Genomic DNA, 18126 nt, shown 5'->3' with positions numbered 1-18126 from the left:
AAAAAGTGTAATAAGCACCGCGACCTTGGATGACTGCAACCCCGAGCGGAGCAACCTGGTCACAGTCCTCTTGTTCTCTCATTTCGATGAAAATGTGCTCTTGAATTAAGCGTTTTCTGCACAACTGTTACTTTCCGTTCTCACGTCCACTGCGCCTTTTAATTGTTCTCCACGGTCTTGCCCACCTCTGACTCATTTCTTAAGGCAGTAGGAGAGCATGCTACGGGGTTTCGGGTTATTTAAGTCGTTCCTGTGAAAAATAAAACATGCTTTGCCATGCCTGTGAGAAGAAATTAAACTCTTGACAGAGGCCTTCAGTTGGACGTGTTTATGATGATTCATGGTTCAAAACTTATGTGAAGCACTGGCAGTGGTCCCCAAACAGGGCACATAAAAATATTTTAGGGCTGGACGTAAGTTAACACACTTGGGGTGTCAAGTCTCTCGTTACCCCAAGATCAGCTCATAGAAAGGAAACAAACGCTCCAACTAATTACAACCACGACATTCACGGTTTTGTTTCTGTCCAAAATAAGTCTTGACATAGAACGAGCACACATAAAAAAATGCCGCTTTAAAGGGTTAAAAGACCACAGTGGGGTTTTCTCTCGGCAGCCATCCAAGATTGCACGGTATTGCGTTTGTTGCTTTTAAACAAATTAAAAAACCCTGAACCCGTGAGGAGATCACAGATCCGATCAGGCAGGTATTTCCCTCTGTTGTCTACTCATTCATTCCCTCTGATAGCACGTCTCTTGCAATTAAGTGATGAGGGTGGGAGGAATAGGGGCACTGCTGCACTCAAAGTAGGCTATTCGGATTATTTGGCACTACAGTGCTACCTGAGTTGAATTCATTTCATGACCAACTTTGTAAATCGATTAACCTGTATAGCAGATCAATTTAAGATGGGATCTGAACATCATGTCCATTTTTTAATCAACAGTGGAACCTGCGTCACGTGTAATTTTCCAAACACTGCGCCAGCAGGGAGGAAAGAAAATCTAATTTCATTGGTCAGAAAAATATTATTTATTTATTACAAGTGTAGTCTGTCTATATATCTGACTAGCTAGCTGTCTAACTAGCTAGATAGATAGCTAGCTATTTGACAAGCTATCCGTCCATCTAGCTAGCTAGCTATCCGTCCATCTAGCTAGCTAGCTAGCTATCCGTCCATCTAGCTAGCTAGCTAGCTATCCGTCCATCTAGCTAGCTAGCTATCCGTCCATCTAGCTAGCTAGCTATCCGTCCATCTAGCTAGCTAGCTATCCGTCCATCTAGCTAGCTAGCTATCCGTCCATCTAGCTAGCTAGCTATCTATCTGTCTGTGATTCAATTGGGTGACAGCCCAAAGGAGAAGAAGAAGAAGAAGAAAAGGAATGGGGGGGAGGAAAGACTTAAAGACTCTTGTCCAGCCAAGACTGATTGACACATTCCGCGCAACAGAATGGTGGTTTTTAGGTGGTGTCATTCCCTTGGCCGAGTCTACTTCATCGCTCGCTCTCTCACACTCGGGCTCCAAACCCTTTTGAGGACGCCACTTACTCCTCTTGTCTCCTTTTTCCAGTCCACAAACTTCAGGGATGGACAAAAGGCAACGGATGAAAAGCCATTTGAATTTGAAACAGGGGACCCACTATAAAAAGAAAGCAACGTGCAGCTCGCCAATGGGGGGAAATTGAAGGAAATGTGGAGCTAGTTTACAGTGGCTCTCATGGGGGGGAAAAAAAAAAGACCACCTATACAGTAAAGTACTGAAATTTAATGCAGAAATTATTACCTTGATGAACTAGATTCCCCTCAAAAAAACTAATTTGAAGCAAAAATTGCTTTTAATACCTACCACACGGAACATCTAGCAATGTGCCCATGAGTGATGAAAGATTGCTTTGTTAGGCAAACGATAACAAAAGTAATACAAAATGCATTCATACAGAGCTATTGTGAGCACAACACACTCAACACGCAGGCTGGCTAACCACAGCTAATATTGGCGCACACGTCACTCACCGAAGTCACAGATAGTATAGTGCAGAACGTGGAGATGGCGACCCCAAGTGGCCAAAAATAATACCTGCAGTTCTATAAGGCAAAGTCTGTTGTCACCAGATTAAAATTATCCAAAAATAACAAGATTTTGGGGGGGATTTTAACCATTTAATACTGAACGGCAACATCTGTAGTGCCTTGAGTATCAAGACACCCTTGCAGATTAAAAAAAAAAGAAAGAAAACAAGTTAATGGTTGCTGCATGCTTTGAATGGGGGGAGGGGGGAGTAGCGCCATTTGGCGAGTGCAATTTTGAAATGGCATTTTGTCGGGGACATTTTATGGTTGCTGGGAACTATTTTGTTTTTTGTGTAGCTTTGCCAATTTTTGCTCATTTAAGGGAAACGAAAAGAAAGAAGATGACAGATCTAAAAAAAAAATATATATATATATATATAAATCAAATCAAATTAAATGTATTGCCCTCCAAATTTTTAAAAGATGAAATATTACATTTTGCATGACTTCAGTATTAACTTTAACACATAAGTAGCCAGCCTATACCTCCTGGTCCCTGATATGACACATAATTATTGTGGGAAAATTTTGCTCTACCGGGCGTAAATTATGTGTTTTCAATAAAGTCCACTACAGGCCATATTAAAATAAAATTTCAAAAAAGTCAGAAGCAACAAATGTTTATTATAATATTCATACGCAGTTTTTTTTTTATTGCAATCCCTCGAGCTGAGGTTTTATGCGTTTGTTGGTTTTTATTTGCATTATACACAATGTCCCAAGGGTCTAATATGGACACTGAGCATCGTTGCAAAGACAAATTATTTTCTTTCTTTTTTTTTTTTGTATGGGGTGCAACTGTGGGGTGCAACTGTGCAGTGCAGGTGTGCCTAATGTTTTGTCCGGTGAGCGTGTAGCAGTGCAGGATGGCAAGAGCCGGGAATGAGAGGTGGCACAAGCGCCCATGAGGCCAGTGGGCATCATTGGCAACCCGCAGCAGACACAACAACGCACTTGACGCATCAGTCAAGTCCAACTCGAGTCGACCACGAACGATGTTTTGCAAGTTTCCCAGCTCGCATTCATTTGAACGATTTATAATGAGCATATTGCATAATACATGGGGGGGGGGAAGGGCAAGCACTGCAGGTTCAATCCCAAGCGTCTCAATTAAAAAAGCTGGCTGACTGAGGCGGTTTTAATTTGAATATGGGCTGCCGTGACAATTACATGAATAAATCACTCCCTTTATGCCTTTTTCCAGTGGTAATGTAAGAGTCCGGCGAGAGAATCTGGACTCGTTTAGTGCGTGGCTGCGAGCTACGCAGTAAGAAATTGAAGGAAAATAAGCAGAAGGATGCAGGACAGTAATGATATTGCACATTAAGGAGGGTTCAATCAACACAAGCCAATGTGGAGCGCAGCACGCCGAACACTTGGTCTCACTTACCTTGATTAGTCTGAAGTGGTAGAAAATGTTCGGAGTTGTTGTGAGGATGTGTTCCGCTTAATTGGGGGGGAAAATCCGCGCGATCGCCAAGGGAGTTCGGTCCAAACTACTCCTCCCCGTCGCACCTGTCTATGCCGAGCCCGGAGTCCGTACGCCGATCTGACATCCACAGGGGAGGAGGCGGTGGAGGATCTTGTGAGTGTTTCTGTCCCAGACTTCACCACCACCTGTCCCCCGGTCCAAAACACAACCCACAAAAGAGTCTATGTAACGCGGCGACACATGGCCACACACGCGGGGGGTTGCGGGGTGCGGGGGTGGGGGTCACCCCGACTCAAGTGTCCGGAGGTGGGCGCCGCTGGCACTGAATCGGCCGCGCCGGGGTTCGAAAGCAAATTATATCCGCTTGTTCGCTTCTCCGGTCCGGTTATCGATGCTCCTCCGCGGCGCGTTCACAGTTGAGCTGCACTCAGAGTGAGCACGGCCGCCCCTCGTCGGCTCATTCAAATGAGCTCCAAGACTTCCCTCCCCTCCCCGAGACGAGACAAGACGGGCCGGGCCGGGCCGGGCCAGCTGGGCTTGTTCGAAAGAGGAGGGAGGGGGGGGGGGTCTCCAGTCTCTCTCTCCCCCGGAACCGCTGGAGACTAATGAAGGAAACCCGCTGGTGTCAAAACCTGAAGTAGAATTCCGCGCGCACTGGAATGGAATAAGTTGATTACTAATTAAGCACAGGTGCTAAAAGTACTGACGTTCCGTTCCGGTAAAGGTAGAACTACTGGTTCAACTAAAAAGGGGAAGTCTCTTTACAAATATAGACAAACAAACAAAATTCAAAAAGGGCAGCCATTTTGCCACTTTACTGTCGACTGAAAATGACATCACAAGCCTAAGGCTCGGGCAACGACCAATCACGGCTCACCTGTTTTCTGGGTTTGGTCATGTGACCGTCATTATCTGCGCTCTTCAGCGCTGTGATGCCATTTTGACAGCAAGTGGCAAAATGGCCGCACCCCGAGATGGATAAAAATGGTGGATTTTGATGCCTAATTCATATTCCATACATGCAATATTGATAAGAATATTTAGTTTAGACTCGTTTTTTTATAAAAAAAAAATTACTTGAATTTGATGCCTTATCAAATCATCTCTCCCCCATTGAAATGAATGCAAATACCATTCATTTGTTCCAGCCTCCCCAAACGAAAACATTTTTTTAAGCAAAATAGCACTCTACAATATTGTGCATTAGAAAAACATAGCAAAAACAATGATTAATTGTGCAGCTCATTCTAGCGTATGTGCATTGGTCACCCAGTGGCAGTAAAATACAGACATGGATGTACATGCTGGTTACAACACGTTTTTCACAGGGGATAAAGAATATTTAGCTTTACTGTCAGAGCCAAATATCACCTGAATGGTGGTTCTTATCTTAAAGCAATCCTCATGACATAAAAAATGCCAAAGTCATTAAAAAAAATGTTCTCGTTTTCTAAAAATATTCAAATATGACTTAAGCAACTATGCTATCAGGATCGGGCAGCCTTGAATGAAAACAAAGCAAAAGTCAGATTCAACAGTTTCACAGTAACAATACCCATGCTGTGCGTTTAATATTTCAGGGATAAAAAAAAGTAAATATTTAGTCAAATGCGAAAAACATCAACAGACTGTTATGATGATTCATAATGCAGGCTCTGAATTTCTGATTAACACCATGGGAACACAACATGTTCTACTTTTCCTCATCAACTGCTGCATGGTTACACAATGCAGCGCAAGAAAAGCAGCAAGACAGTTGAGAGCAAAATGGAACTTGGGCTGTTTTCACACATAAATTATACATAATATTTCTTTTAATCTCATCCATAGAAAAGCAATCAAACACAACATTCAATGTCACAAAGGGTTTACGTGGATGACAAATTTCTCATATTTGAAAACAAAATGCAATTATTGAGCAATTTATAACAGGAAAATGCAAGAGTAAATCAATAAGTAAATTATGGAGAGAGAAAAAATACCAAGCGCTCCAGAGACGTGGCTATTTGTATATATAATGTATATTTTTATACATTTGCAAGTGCCTTCAAAACAAGTTTAATTTGTACCTAATGAATTTTAACAGCTGTAATAGTTTCAGCCACTTTTTTTTTTTGCAGGTTACATATTTTCACAACAATGTGCTGGATGTTTGTTGGTTTTTTCAAAAATTTCATAACAGGCTGAAGCAAATGTGGCCCCCGTGCCTTAGGTTAACCACCCCAGAGTTAAATCCCTCACCAGGAACTGGCAGCGCGCCGACGACACTTTAAAGCTTCGACTCATGAATAATTTGCCGCTAAAATAATGACACCCGCAGGCTTGACGACTGGTGTGATTAACACGTTCAAATGTGATTTCATCCTACCAGTTAATCCGCTGCACTAAACCAAAACAGCCTTTCTGCAACAATCTCATCCATAGCCACAGAGACGGAAATATGCACAAAAGCCCGTCGCTAATGTATTTTACTTAGTTGAGACAAATTCTGTCAGTCTGAAACAGTTATTCGGGGGTTATTTATCATCTAACGCACCTGTGCGGGTTGCTTTGACCTATTTCACTCCAAACTGTGGGGCAGACATGCTAACAACTAGCCTACCGTGCTAGCTGTAATCAAAAAAGCGATATAGAAATACCCGATTTAAATACTCTTTTTTTTTTTAATAGCATTCATGAAACTTTTTTTTTTTAAGGTTTGTAAACAAACAGTTTAAAATAATACAAACACATACACAAAACATTGAATATATTGATGGAGAGCGAGAAGGGCAATAAAACAAAATATTGTAGCATAACAGCGTACTGTTGCCTTTGTTTACAGTTAACACATCCCGTTTTTTCCAAGCAAAATTAATTATGCCCAAAGACGTACAATTATAAAACAAACCTTCACTTTCTGTAGGCATAAAAAGCAGGATTGTAGCAGATGACAATCAATCATGTTCAACAAAAATTAGGATGTGCTGAAGTCTTCTTCTTTCCGTTCTTCTTCTTTCAAATGTGCACAAAAATTGTGCCGACATCTAGTGGTCGCCAGTGGAATTACATCCAATATAAACGTCAGTTCGAGTAAAATAGTTACTACCAGTACATCCAGCGTGTGATGCACCTGACAATTACTAATAATCATCATCAAAACCGTGATATTAACTCTTTGACTGCCAGACGTTTTCAGAAAAGGGATGCCGTGGGTGCCAGCCGATTTAAGCATTTTTGACTGATCTTTCAAGGTCCACAGAAAATTATGTGTTTGGACTATGGAAACACACATACTACCAAATGAAAGATTGGACTCTCATCTTTCATCAGAAAAAAAAGTTTGTTTTTACCTTATTCCGTTTTTCAGTAATCAACAATAGAAAATGGTTAGTTTCACCTCTGTTTTGAAAAAACGTATTTTAACGTCTTTGGCACTCCTCCATAGGATTTTACTAAACGTTGTATAACGTTTTTGGCAGTCAAAGAGTTAAATTGGTTTTATATCAAGCGTATCACGATACGTAACAAAACTTTCTCTATCAAGAATTCTCTTTATAATGCCTCGTGAATGAGAATAACTTTTAAGCAGCAAACATTTTTTTCCTTTCATTTCTGCTCAGATTAAAGTCTTGTTTGTTAACGTTTCACATTAATAATTAATTTGCTCAATATAACGATCCACAAGTAAACAGTGCTTTAAAAGGGAAGTTAACCTCAAAGTGTGCGCGAATGTCGCGAGGAAAAAAAGTGGAGGAAAAAAGTTGGAACACCCCTGGATTAGGCGATTAAGAGGCAAATTAGAATATTTATTAATTTATTAATTTTTAAAATTATTATATATATTTTTTTTTTATTATTATTACATTCAAAGGTTTTAAGCTAGTATTAAAATGTACATACTGTAACTATATAGAATTATACTGAAATTGTAAGTATATAAAACTTAATAATAGATGAGTGACGGAATGAGTTTGTTTTCTTCTACTTGCAACCTCCGCAACATACCCCCCACGGGTCAAATTGACCTCGGAGCTTTACTGCAGTTTTTTTTTAATAACAAACATTACGTGGGTTTTTTTTCCCGTCCTCTTAAAACAATGTCAATAGAGGACACCCTGTTAACAAGAATGTAAACGCTTCCTTATTTCTCTTTTGCTCAAAGCAGACGCTTGTGTGCGTCTTGCATGAGAAGCAACACCTGGTTCGGAGAGAGATTAAGTGCATGAGGAGTTTTCCATCTGTGTGTGTCCAGGGAGTGTTTACATCCAGAGCGAATACTTTATGGCTTTGTCCGGGATGCAGCTACGCTCTGTTGGACTATTCTCAACAAGCCAGTTCGGGCTCCTGAAATAAACGTTATGATCTCAAAATGAAGTGATGGTGTTATTGATTAACATTGTGATGCTGAGAGGCATTTTCCCATTTTGCATAACTTGATCAAATTGAAGCAAAACAAACATAATAATCCAATTAGTCTTCCTTGTTTTAGCTTTGGGCTAATTAAAACCGCTGATGTTATTCTTTTATGTGTTATCACAGAAATCTGATATCCTAGCATGAATAAAGTTGTTTTGTTTTTTTTTAAGGACAAGAGGCGTATTGTTACAGGAATGAAGCTCTATTTATTTATTTATTTATTTATTTATTTATTTATTTTTGGACAAAAAAAGTGTTTGTTTTTTTTAGAATTAAAGCAGATTTTCCAGAAAAAAACCCGCAATATTGCAAGAATAATATTTGCTTGTTAAACTTTGACTCTAATATCATATTCAAATATTTATCTTTAATTTTTGGGAAAATTATGACTTTTCTACGATGAAGACTATGTCTTGCTAATAAAAAAACAAAAAAAAACGTATCTTTTCTTCAAAAAAATTCACTTTACTCTCATAACATTACAACTTTTTTTTTCAAATAAAAATACCAAATATTATTTTTAAATTCTTATTAAATGTAGTGGTAATTAGTATCTCAGTTTTTCACCAGTCAGGAACTACTTCAGCCAGTAGAGGTCACTGTTGTAACTACAGTACCTTAAAAAAATATTCAACCTGTTTCATAACACAAAGGCCAAAATGATGACTGTAACATTTTAACAAAAACACCAAAAGCATTCGTTCATATTGACATTTCAATTTTATAAACTCACAATGGATTAGATTATTTTCAAACTGGGAAAATCATTATCTATAACCACAACTTGCTGTATCACTGTAACTTATAAGATGAGCACCAAAAAAAATGGATTGATGTAAATTACAGTCGAACAAAAGTCAAACTGAAGGTGATTTTGACTGCTAGATTTGAGGGATGGTGACCTTCACCGTCATTTCTTTTCTTCTGGCAATATACTTCAATTTAATGTTTGACACTTTCAGCCATCCATTTTCTTTCTATACTGCTTGTCCTCATTCGGTTCGTCTGCGTGTGAGCATTTTGAGCAAGCGTTAATTCTGACCATGATTGAATTACAATACTTCATTCAAGTATGATAATTAGCGGCCATAATATGACGGAGGGGGGTCTTTCCAAACATTTCTCCCCCGTCAGAGGTCCCTGGCCCCCAAAAGTTTTCGAAGCCCTGCTCTAGAGAACGCCACATCAATATTCTAGCGGCTGAACTTTGGTAAACTCCTTTGGGAAAGAGCTGTCTTTCTCCCCCCCGCCATACGTTTCATCATGTTTACTGCGGCCGAGAAACGACACTATCAGGCTGTTGAGGGCGATGCAAACCAACAATGGACTGAAACTGGCCATATAAATCCCCATAAAGCTGTTTTCATTCCATGTAACAGTATCGGCAGAATCGCGTTGTCATCACAGTCTTTGTCGCTTACGTCTCTTCCGCACATCCCGATATCCTCGTAACTTATCCCGTCTCGCTAACGCCACAGCGCGTGCGTACGCGCCATCATCCGTAGCTGACACCACTCTAATATTTAGTTTCCCCTAAAGGTTTTCCTGAATTCCACCATGAACCTTTATTATTCTCTTTGCCGCCCCCTTGCGCAGAACGAAACTTTGAGCCATGATTCAACAAAAGAACTTGGGCTGTTTTATCTTCTGTCAAAGTTTGTGTGATGGCAATAAATAAATAAATAAGTGTCTCGTTCTTTTACTTTCATCCCGCTCGCAGTGTCGGAGTAGGCAGGCATTAGGCCCGAGCAGCATAAAAGTGAAAGAAAGTCAGAAAGAGTGAAACAGCCCCGATGGGGAAGGCACTTTTTAATGTGACAAAAACATGCCGGGAGGGGAGACCTTAAATAGGTCACTGATGTAAAATGTAAACAGTCATAGATTCATTTCTGTACATTCTATTATGTGACCTATAATGACCGATTAGAGCAGGGGTCACCAACATGGTGCCGAGAGCTCCACTTCAATAGCCCACTGGTCATTCGTCTATTCATTTTCTGTCACTGACCTGGTGTCAAATCGAGGCAGCAGCTTAAGAAGGGAATCGCAGACTTCCTTTCACCCCAAACCACTTCGTCCAAATCTACCGGGGAAAGCTCGAGACGTTGCCTGCAGGCCAGCCAGGAGACTTTCCAACGTGTCTTTGGGCCCAGTGACGTTACCAAAAACACATCACCAACCAAGAGGTATCTTTAACAGAACCCCTAGCCACCTCACGGCTCCTCTCGATGCAGAGGAGCAGTAGTTCGAAGTCCACATAAAGGTTCAAGCGGATCCGCATGTTTTTTCTTATTTTAGCAACTTCGTGAAGGCCTATTGAGAAAAAACAACATTGTTTGGTGCTCTTGATGAGCGCGACCAATAGCATTAGCCGAATCTCCTGTGTGACGAGACAAATTAATGTGCGGATGATATGGTTAGGCGAAAAAATAGTAGCAAGTGGCTCATCGCTGTGTCTTTGTGGTTTTCAAGCCAGCCTTGTGATCACTTTTTGAGGGCACGGAAGTGGGCATAATTGACAGATTTTTCCATCTAACTTTTCCTTTGTCGATAACAACCAAATACTATGTGCCACTATTGTACTACTGCTTTGACCTCTGACCCTAGTGAGGTTCAGAGAATACATAGATCCAGTTACAGTCATACATTTTAGTAAAACAATTCCTAAATACTAATATTGAAGTCTGACTCAAGTCCCTCACCTCCAGAAAAAATAAATAAATAAAATAAAATAAAAAGTCCCTCACCTCTGGATTCTACTCTAGGCAATCTCTCCTCTTCTCATAAGCAATAAAAGACTAGTCAGAATTTTCCAGTGGTTATTAAAGTAACATTGCCACAACACTATGTAATGAATAACTGATTGGGCATGTTGTCTTCCCATGCTCTATTTAATCAATAATCTCTTTCCTCGCTGTGGTGAATTGTTTGGTTATTTACACTTGCACTCCCAAAAAATGTGATCAATCCTTTCCGAAAAGCAGCAGCAGCCAGCGACATAAAAAATTTAAAAGAATGAATCGCAGGAGAATGATTCACAGTGTGTGAAAGAGAGCTCATCGGCGCGTTGCAAGTTAGCGGCGGCCAATGTGCTCCGACTACATTATTACCGTGAGCTACCGCGGCCGCCTCCAGCAATCTGTGATTATTTTGGATGCGCTGCCAAGTTGAGCAGGTAGAGGGAGATCAAATACAACTTTGGCACATAAGCATCCGCAGGCAGGCCAATGTTAGCTGCTGACATTAGATGGCTCGCTAGTTAGCCGCCAACTGGCACGCTGCTGTAGTTGTCTCATGTCATCAAAGTCACTGTATTCCATAGCTCGCATTATCTGATAGCACCAAGTACTACAAGCTAACTTACAAACGGTTAGTTGATTTCGTTAGTTGTCACTTGTGATCAATGTACAGTGTAGTCAACTGCTAACATTAGCTGGTCAATAGTTAGCGGTGGCCCTTAACTTGTTTTCAAAGTACAGGAAGTGTCGCCAATTGCTAACATTAGCTGCCAGCACTCACACAGTTGTTTTCCTTTGCTTTCTTTATTAAGTCAAAGACCAACATCCAATTCAAACTGAGCACACAAAACAGAACCGTGCTGTCGAACAAGACACAAGAAAGAAAGAAAGAAAAAAAAAACACACACACACACACACACAATAAAGAACAAAAAAAGCCAAAAGGTCTATTTGATAAATAGCTGCTGCTTGGCTAGCTGCCATATATTAGTCCCATCCCATGTCATCAAAGTCAAGGCACTGTATTCCATAGCTAACATTATCTGCTAGCGTTGCGTGCTCCAAGCTAACTTACAAACAGTTAGCTGGCGAACACGGCATCAATTGTGATCAAACTAAGTACAGTGGTAACTTATAGTTAGCTACTATACACATGGTAATCAAATGTAATTCCAATTGCACTTTAATTTATGAGTATTATTTCATTAGTCGCCACTTGTTTATCAAAGTACAGGAAGTGTTCCCGATTGCTAACATTGCGTGCAAACATTTGGTAGCTAGCTGCTGACTAGCTGGCCGCTGTCATCACTTTGGATCATAATGCAGGCTACGTAGTAGTATAAAGTGATATCTTGACTTATATCAGATAGCGCTACAGATTAGCTTGACATGGCGACACAGAGGCTGAAATCTGATTGGACAAAAAAAAAAAACAATCTAACATAACCACTGGTGTTGTGATACTACACTTAAAACGGTGCAAACGTAGATAACTGAGCATGGGTCCTTGCCTCGGGATGCCGAAACACCAAAACAAGAATCCCACTTATGGGTCTATGAGTTTATATATGTGGGCGTGGGGGTCTGGAGGGGGTCGCGGCCGCTGTCAAAAATCATACAATCACACAGCAAGAAAAGCATAAATATTTCAGAGGGCAGTCAGCTCCAATCCCTCCGCTGCCACTGTGGCGTCTGACCTCGTCCGTTGGGACTTCCCCGTGACAGAATGTCAGCGGCTGCTTTTCAAAAAAAAAAAAATACAACGTAAAGAGATTAAAACAGCATGTTTGTTTTTCCTTTTTAATACTGCAACGTCCCTGCATTTTTTTCACCATAAACTTTGACTACACCTTTGAAAGATGGTGTGTTTTTAAGGTCGTGCATAGGGGGTCCAAGCACTCCCCCCCCCACCCCCCTCCCTGCCACAAATCACTTCAGCAATAACCTTTAAGCCAGGGAGGCGCAGCACTCATAAAACGTCTGTAGCCAGTTACATTCTCCTCACAGGGCAATTTTACTCCGAGATTAAAGATCCTCACTGGCAGGAAGTTTAATCTTAAAGGTAATGACTTTCATTACTTTTATGAGCTTTCACTAGGAGCCTTCCGAGTTTGCGTCCCGGATGAAGAGGCTCAACTAAACCCAAATGGAATGCGGGGCCATTAATAGTCCAGGTTGTCGATACGTTGTCGAAGGACCAGAGTCAAAGATGCATTTAAAAACAACTGCATTCAATTTCATATTCCAAATAGGAATCTGTTTTATAGCTTCACCTAAAAAAAATTTAAAAAAAAAAGCAAAATATACAGCAGTTGTCATATTAATACGCCGCGGGGTCAAAAGGAGCAGCACAACAGTTGGTATCACGTTTCAAAGGTACAGATGATTTGTAGTCGTGTCGTATGTTACCGATACCTCAGGAAATCTGTCGCAGGATGTTGGAAATAAGATTCCTGTCAACGTGGCGCAGTTGTAACCTAGCTCGGCTATTAATTTTGGGGCGGGACGGCAGGCCAGTTTCGCTCATTTGCAGCCGTCAGTGAGATGAAAAGGGATTGAAAATCGGCAAAGGAACATTTGTCATGTTATCTGGACACTTGACGCCAGATACTCGACAAACATGAACAACAAATTGATTTTATTGCAATGCAATTGAAGCGCTCTTTAACAAAGCTCTTCATGTGTTCTTGCTCATAATTGATTTCTTTGAGGCTGTTTGTCTAAATCAACAAGCTCAGTTTTGCCAATGACATCATCGTTTGATTTCCTAACTATGCAAAACCAAATAACACTTTTGAAAACCACGGTTACTTGCTCATAAAGGCATTTTCTGACTCACAAAAGCTCAAATATTTTTCAATATTATACCGATGATCCCACCGAGCAATCAGATATTTGTTATTATTATTATTAAACAACAATAACACATAATACAATAGCAAAGTGCGTGGGAGGTGCAGGTATTATTTTTTTGTCTACCTGGGGGCACCATCCTCACGTTCTACACTGTAGTATCTGTGACTTTGAATGCGTGCCTGGTGAGTGACGTGGGCGTCAGTCAATGGGCGTGTCCTTGGCTGTTAACTGGTTAACATTTGACGAGTGGGCAGTCACTCCAAAGATGTTTTTGCAAGCAATTAAAAAAGTACATTTCCCATCAAATGCCCGTTTTAAATTGAAGGCATTTATTCGTCATTGTTAATGCGTTGTTTTTTGTTTTAATTTGCCTTTATCCCGTCCCAATCAAGTGTGTTTACTTCACATTTCTAAAATTACATACCCGTAATTGAGTTTTACAAAATGCTGCGGCTAATTTGTCTCGCAAGGTGTCCCCCGGGCAGAAAAAGAAAGTGAGAGTGAGTGATTGGGTGGTCGATGCGGAGCCACTGTTTTTACCCCGAGGTTCGAGACAGTTTCCTGTTATCTGCAAATGGGCAATTAGTCCGTTATGGCCACAACAATTTGGGCCTCAATCAACAAGATCCAGTCAGGCCGAGTTAAGTGAGGACAGATGAGAGCCTTCGTGGGGGAATATTTGCTGCCACTTCCTGTTTTTTTTAGGTTAAAGTCACACACCCTGCCTCGTGAGGTCAGGTGCGAATTAAACATGTCGAGTGAAAAGATGCTGAGTCATGAAAAAAGAGAGTAGAGCGGAGATACACAGCACCGATTTGAGGTTCACGTTGTTGGGAGTATAACTTCATCCTGTGGAAGCTTGACTGCATTTTAGATGATTGGCAGTTAAGGATATCAAATTGTCCCTCAAAGCATTGTTTGTGCAGTTAATAAAGACTTTACGATGGTGACGGACGGGTTGAAAGAAAACGATTCACTTTGCATTATTTTCCCAACGGGATCCAATGTTTTGAAATTGGAACAACATTGTGTACGGTACATTAAATAAAAGCAATTTGTGTCACATCATTTTAAATCCCATGTATTTTCCCCAATAGGGATGTTTGCCATACTGTACATTATGTTGTTTAATATTAAGTCCGAGCTCTGCTACAGACTGTGCGCCAACATACGGGGTCCCGGTCCATGTTTATTTAATGGCTCAAGACTGCCCTCTTCAGGTTGTATCCTGCCCTAACGTGATTCTATGTTGCATTCATTTTTTCATTATTTATTAAAACCCTTCAACAGGAAATACAATTTAGAAATGAATACGTTTAAAATATGTAAATTAATGTTTAATATTTTAAGTTATGAAAATATTTTCTATTAATTTTATATACATAACATATATTTGGGGCATACTCCGTACTTTGCACCAATCCATGTTTTTGTGAGTTTTAAACTTAACATGCATTAAAAAAATAAAATTTAAAAAAGTTGAAAAATCTGCATTGAATTTATATATATATATATATATATATATATATATATATTTCTGAAAAAATGACCCCCGCCCCTAAAAAAACAATTGTGCTCATAATAACGGAAATACATTTAATACAATAATTAAGTAGAAACATGTATTATGTAGTTTAATTTGAACTGTCAAAAAAAAATATTAATTACTTTAATATATAATCACATTACATCTACTTTCTAAATGCATTTAATATGCAATTTTTTTGTGTCCATTCGGTGTCAAATTAGCTTGTTTTTTCTAAATTTTCTCATCTTGTCCATTTTTCGCCAGATTTTTCTACCTTTTGTCCGATGTAACCTAAATTTGTACACCGATCTAAAAAACATCGCAAAAATCCCACCGAGGAGCCAACATTTGCGAAGCTCGTGAATGTTCATGTCAACTCAGGGTTCGTTCAAGGTCGCAACATACGCTAATAATGCTCGTTTAATGTTTTAATGGTTTGCAACAAGAAAAAATATTAAACACATTTAGAGAACTTTGCGAACTTGAACGAACCTTGACAATAAGTCTAACATTCGCCCCTCGGTGGGATACGGGATTTAGATAACAGTACGACAGTCATTTACACCTGTTCCCCAAAAAAAAAAAAAAAAATCTCAAATTTGTTTTTGTAAAACTCTTTAAACAAGAATTTGGCATTAAAACTGTTTCGTGGAGACGTAACAAGATGCGATGTCGTTGATTCGTCTCAATATTAAAAGTGCTGTAATATTGTTGCTGTCATGTTACAATATTAAAAGCAGTCACATCCGTCAAAAAAAACTAACAAAAAAAAACTTCTCTCCCCATTGAGTCAAACAAAGCATTGTGAACTACATGGTCATAGACCATTATACTTTTCGCCACTAATTCAATAGGAACACATGACAATAAAATGACTTGTCAAGCCTGTTTATGTCAGTTATGTACAAAAACAAAAATTTTACAATACTGTAAAATTTTACACAATGTTTTTTTTTTTTAATCTTTTTTGTCGGCACCCTCCTCTCGGTACAATGTCCGTCCGTCCGTCCGTCTTCTTCCGCTTATCCGGGGTCGGGTCGCGGGGGCAGCAGCTTTAGCAGGGAAGCCCAGACTTCCCTCTCCCCAGCCACTTCACCCAGCTCCTCCGACGGGACCCCAAGGCGTTCCCAGGACAGCCGAGAGACATAGTCTCTCCAGCGTGTCCTGGGTCGTCCCCGGGGCCTCTCGTCGGTAGGACATGCCCGGAACACCTCCCCAGGGAGGCGTCCAGGAGGCATCCGAACCAGATGCCCGAGCCACCTCAACTGGTTCCTCTCAACGTGGAGGAGTAGCGGCTTGGGTTCTGGTACCAATCCTCTCAGTACAATGCTAATTGTCGTATTGTTACGATATCACGATATATCGTAATGTTTGGATATCATTACATCCCAACTGTTTAGAATAAAAAAATCTCACTTACAACAAGGAATTTCAATTTCAAAGCAATGTTTCACATCAATTCAATAATCGGCATTATTACAAAGTCAGTTTGCCAGCCGTCCTTCGTCTTCATTTCCTGCATTTTGGTTGTCCACGACGCAAGTGTGCTTCTTAAAGCCATTCTTAAAATGAAATTGTTTCTGACACACGTTGCACTGGAAGGGTTTCTCGCCGGTGTGCGTTCTCATGTGCACTGCGATGTACCATTTCGTGGTGAAGCCTTTGGCGCACACCGGACACGAGAAGTGTTCCCTGCTCGAGTGTGACCTCATGTGCCTTTTCAAAGCGTAATGCCAAGTGAATTTTTTACCGCAGAAGGAGCATGCAAAAGGTTTCTCTCCCGTGTGCTTTGCCATGTGTCGGTTTAAACGGGCGAGCTTTGTAAAGGCTTGCCCGCATTCAGAGCACTCAAACTTCTGGCTGTCGGAGTTGTTGGCGACGTGTCGTCTTTGGTGTGATCGGAGCAGCCCTCTCGTTGGGAAGCTTTCCGCACAAACGGAGCAGGTAAAAGTTTTGTGTGCTTGTTGGTGTGATTTCATGTGTCTCTTCATATTTCCTTTGGAGGAGAATAATTTATGACAAAACGGGCAAGAGAAAGACTCCTCTCTTCCGTAATCACAGTCATCTTCTACGTCTGATAGTGGGGCGAAGGTGCTTTCGGGATCCGAGCATCTTTGCTCATTGTGAGCTTCGTTGGTGAACGCGTTATCAACCTCCTCGTCCTCCTCCACCGCCGCCACCTCTGGCCATTGAGGCTGTTCCACATCCTGACTGTTCCACACGTCATCTTCTTCCTTTTTGATGAAGGGTTGCCCTGTCACCGGCTCCTCTTCTTGACTTATCAAGACCTGCTGCATATCTGTAACACGCAAAGGGCAGAAAAACATCATTAACCAAAACCATGTATTGGATAGACCTACTAAGTTAGACCCAAACGTAATATAGTATAATACATTATGGTATAAATGGTGTTAAATAGTAGTAAAAACAAGTCCACCAACCTGCCTGCTGTATGCCACCATTAGACTTTAAAACGGCGCCCAGCAGTTGGCCTTGTCGCTCTTTCTCCTCCTTTGTTCGACTAAGTTCCTCCTCGTACTCCATGATGGTTCTTTCAAAAAGTTGGTAAATTTCCTCCACGGCGAGGTTTAGTCGCCGCTTCATTAATTCTCTCAATATGGTGACTTTACACATTTTGCCACGATAGCGCTAGCTCGCTGCTTTGTGACGTGAAGCTAATTTGAACGCTAGCAAGCTAAGCTACCGTCTGTACGATCGTTCGCTTCGACGAGTTTAAGGTCAAACGCCGCGATTGTTTTTGTCTTGTGCCACACGTCAGTCGTATGTAGTGCGCGAAAAACAAATGCAACAAGAACGAGGGAGGGAAGCGAGATTAGGTTCTACTCGGGTGCGCTCTCTCGCTCAGTGACCACTGTGTGGATTACTGTACTTCCGCATTCTTCTTCTTCTTCTGTTGGTGTTTAATGGCGTTTGGCAAATACGTTTAATGTGTATTACCGCCACCAACTGGCATACATAAGGAGACAGCTAGATTGATTATCAAAAAAAATGCAGCGATGGATGTTAGCACAAATACAAAACATAACAAAAGAAATATCTTTCTTAAACAAACACTGTATGATCTATCTGGTCAAACTTTCAAA

At 40.7% G+C, this 18126-nt stretch overlaps 2 protein-coding genes across 3 annotated transcripts in view; both read right to left on the bottom strand.

Annotated features, from left to right (window-relative positions):
• sema6bb (sema domain, transmembrane domain (TM), and cytoplasmic domain, (semaphorin) 6Bb) overlaps positions 1-4307 on the bottom strand; it is a 170323-nt gene extending 166016 nt beyond the window's left edge. For both annotated transcript variants that reach the window (XM_077583867.1, XM_077583868.1), the window contains exon 1: positions 3461-4307. The gene's annotated coding sequence lies outside the window, so the exon portion shown is untranslated. The remainder of the gene's footprint in view (positions 1-3460) is intronic.
• Positions 4308-15894: 11587 nt separating this feature from the next.
• On the bottom strand, positions 15895-18038 carry LOC144063108 (uncharacterized). The gene is made up of 2 exons (XM_077585089.1): positions 17464-18038; positions 15895-17321 (listed from the first exon to the last, which is right to left on the bottom strand). Exons 1-2 carry the CDS (start codon positions 17654-17656, stop codon positions 16507-16509), a joined length of 1008 nt encoding a protein of 335 aa, XP_077441215.1. The 5' UTR covers positions 17657-18038; the 3' UTR covers positions 15895-16506.
• Positions 18039-18126: the final 88 nt, after the last annotated feature.

Source organism: Vanacampus margaritifer, chromosome 13 (genome assembly GCF_051991255.1).
Source record: "Vanacampus margaritifer isolate UIUO_Vmar chromosome 13, RoL_Vmar_1.0, whole genome shotgun sequence".
In the NCBI taxonomy this organism is placed as follows: domain Eukaryota; kingdom Metazoa; phylum Chordata; class Actinopteri; order Syngnathiformes; family Syngnathidae; genus Vanacampus; species Vanacampus margaritifer.
The sequence above is the reverse complement of the archived record's forward strand: the minus strand, read 5'-3'. Positions and strand labels throughout refer to the sequence as shown.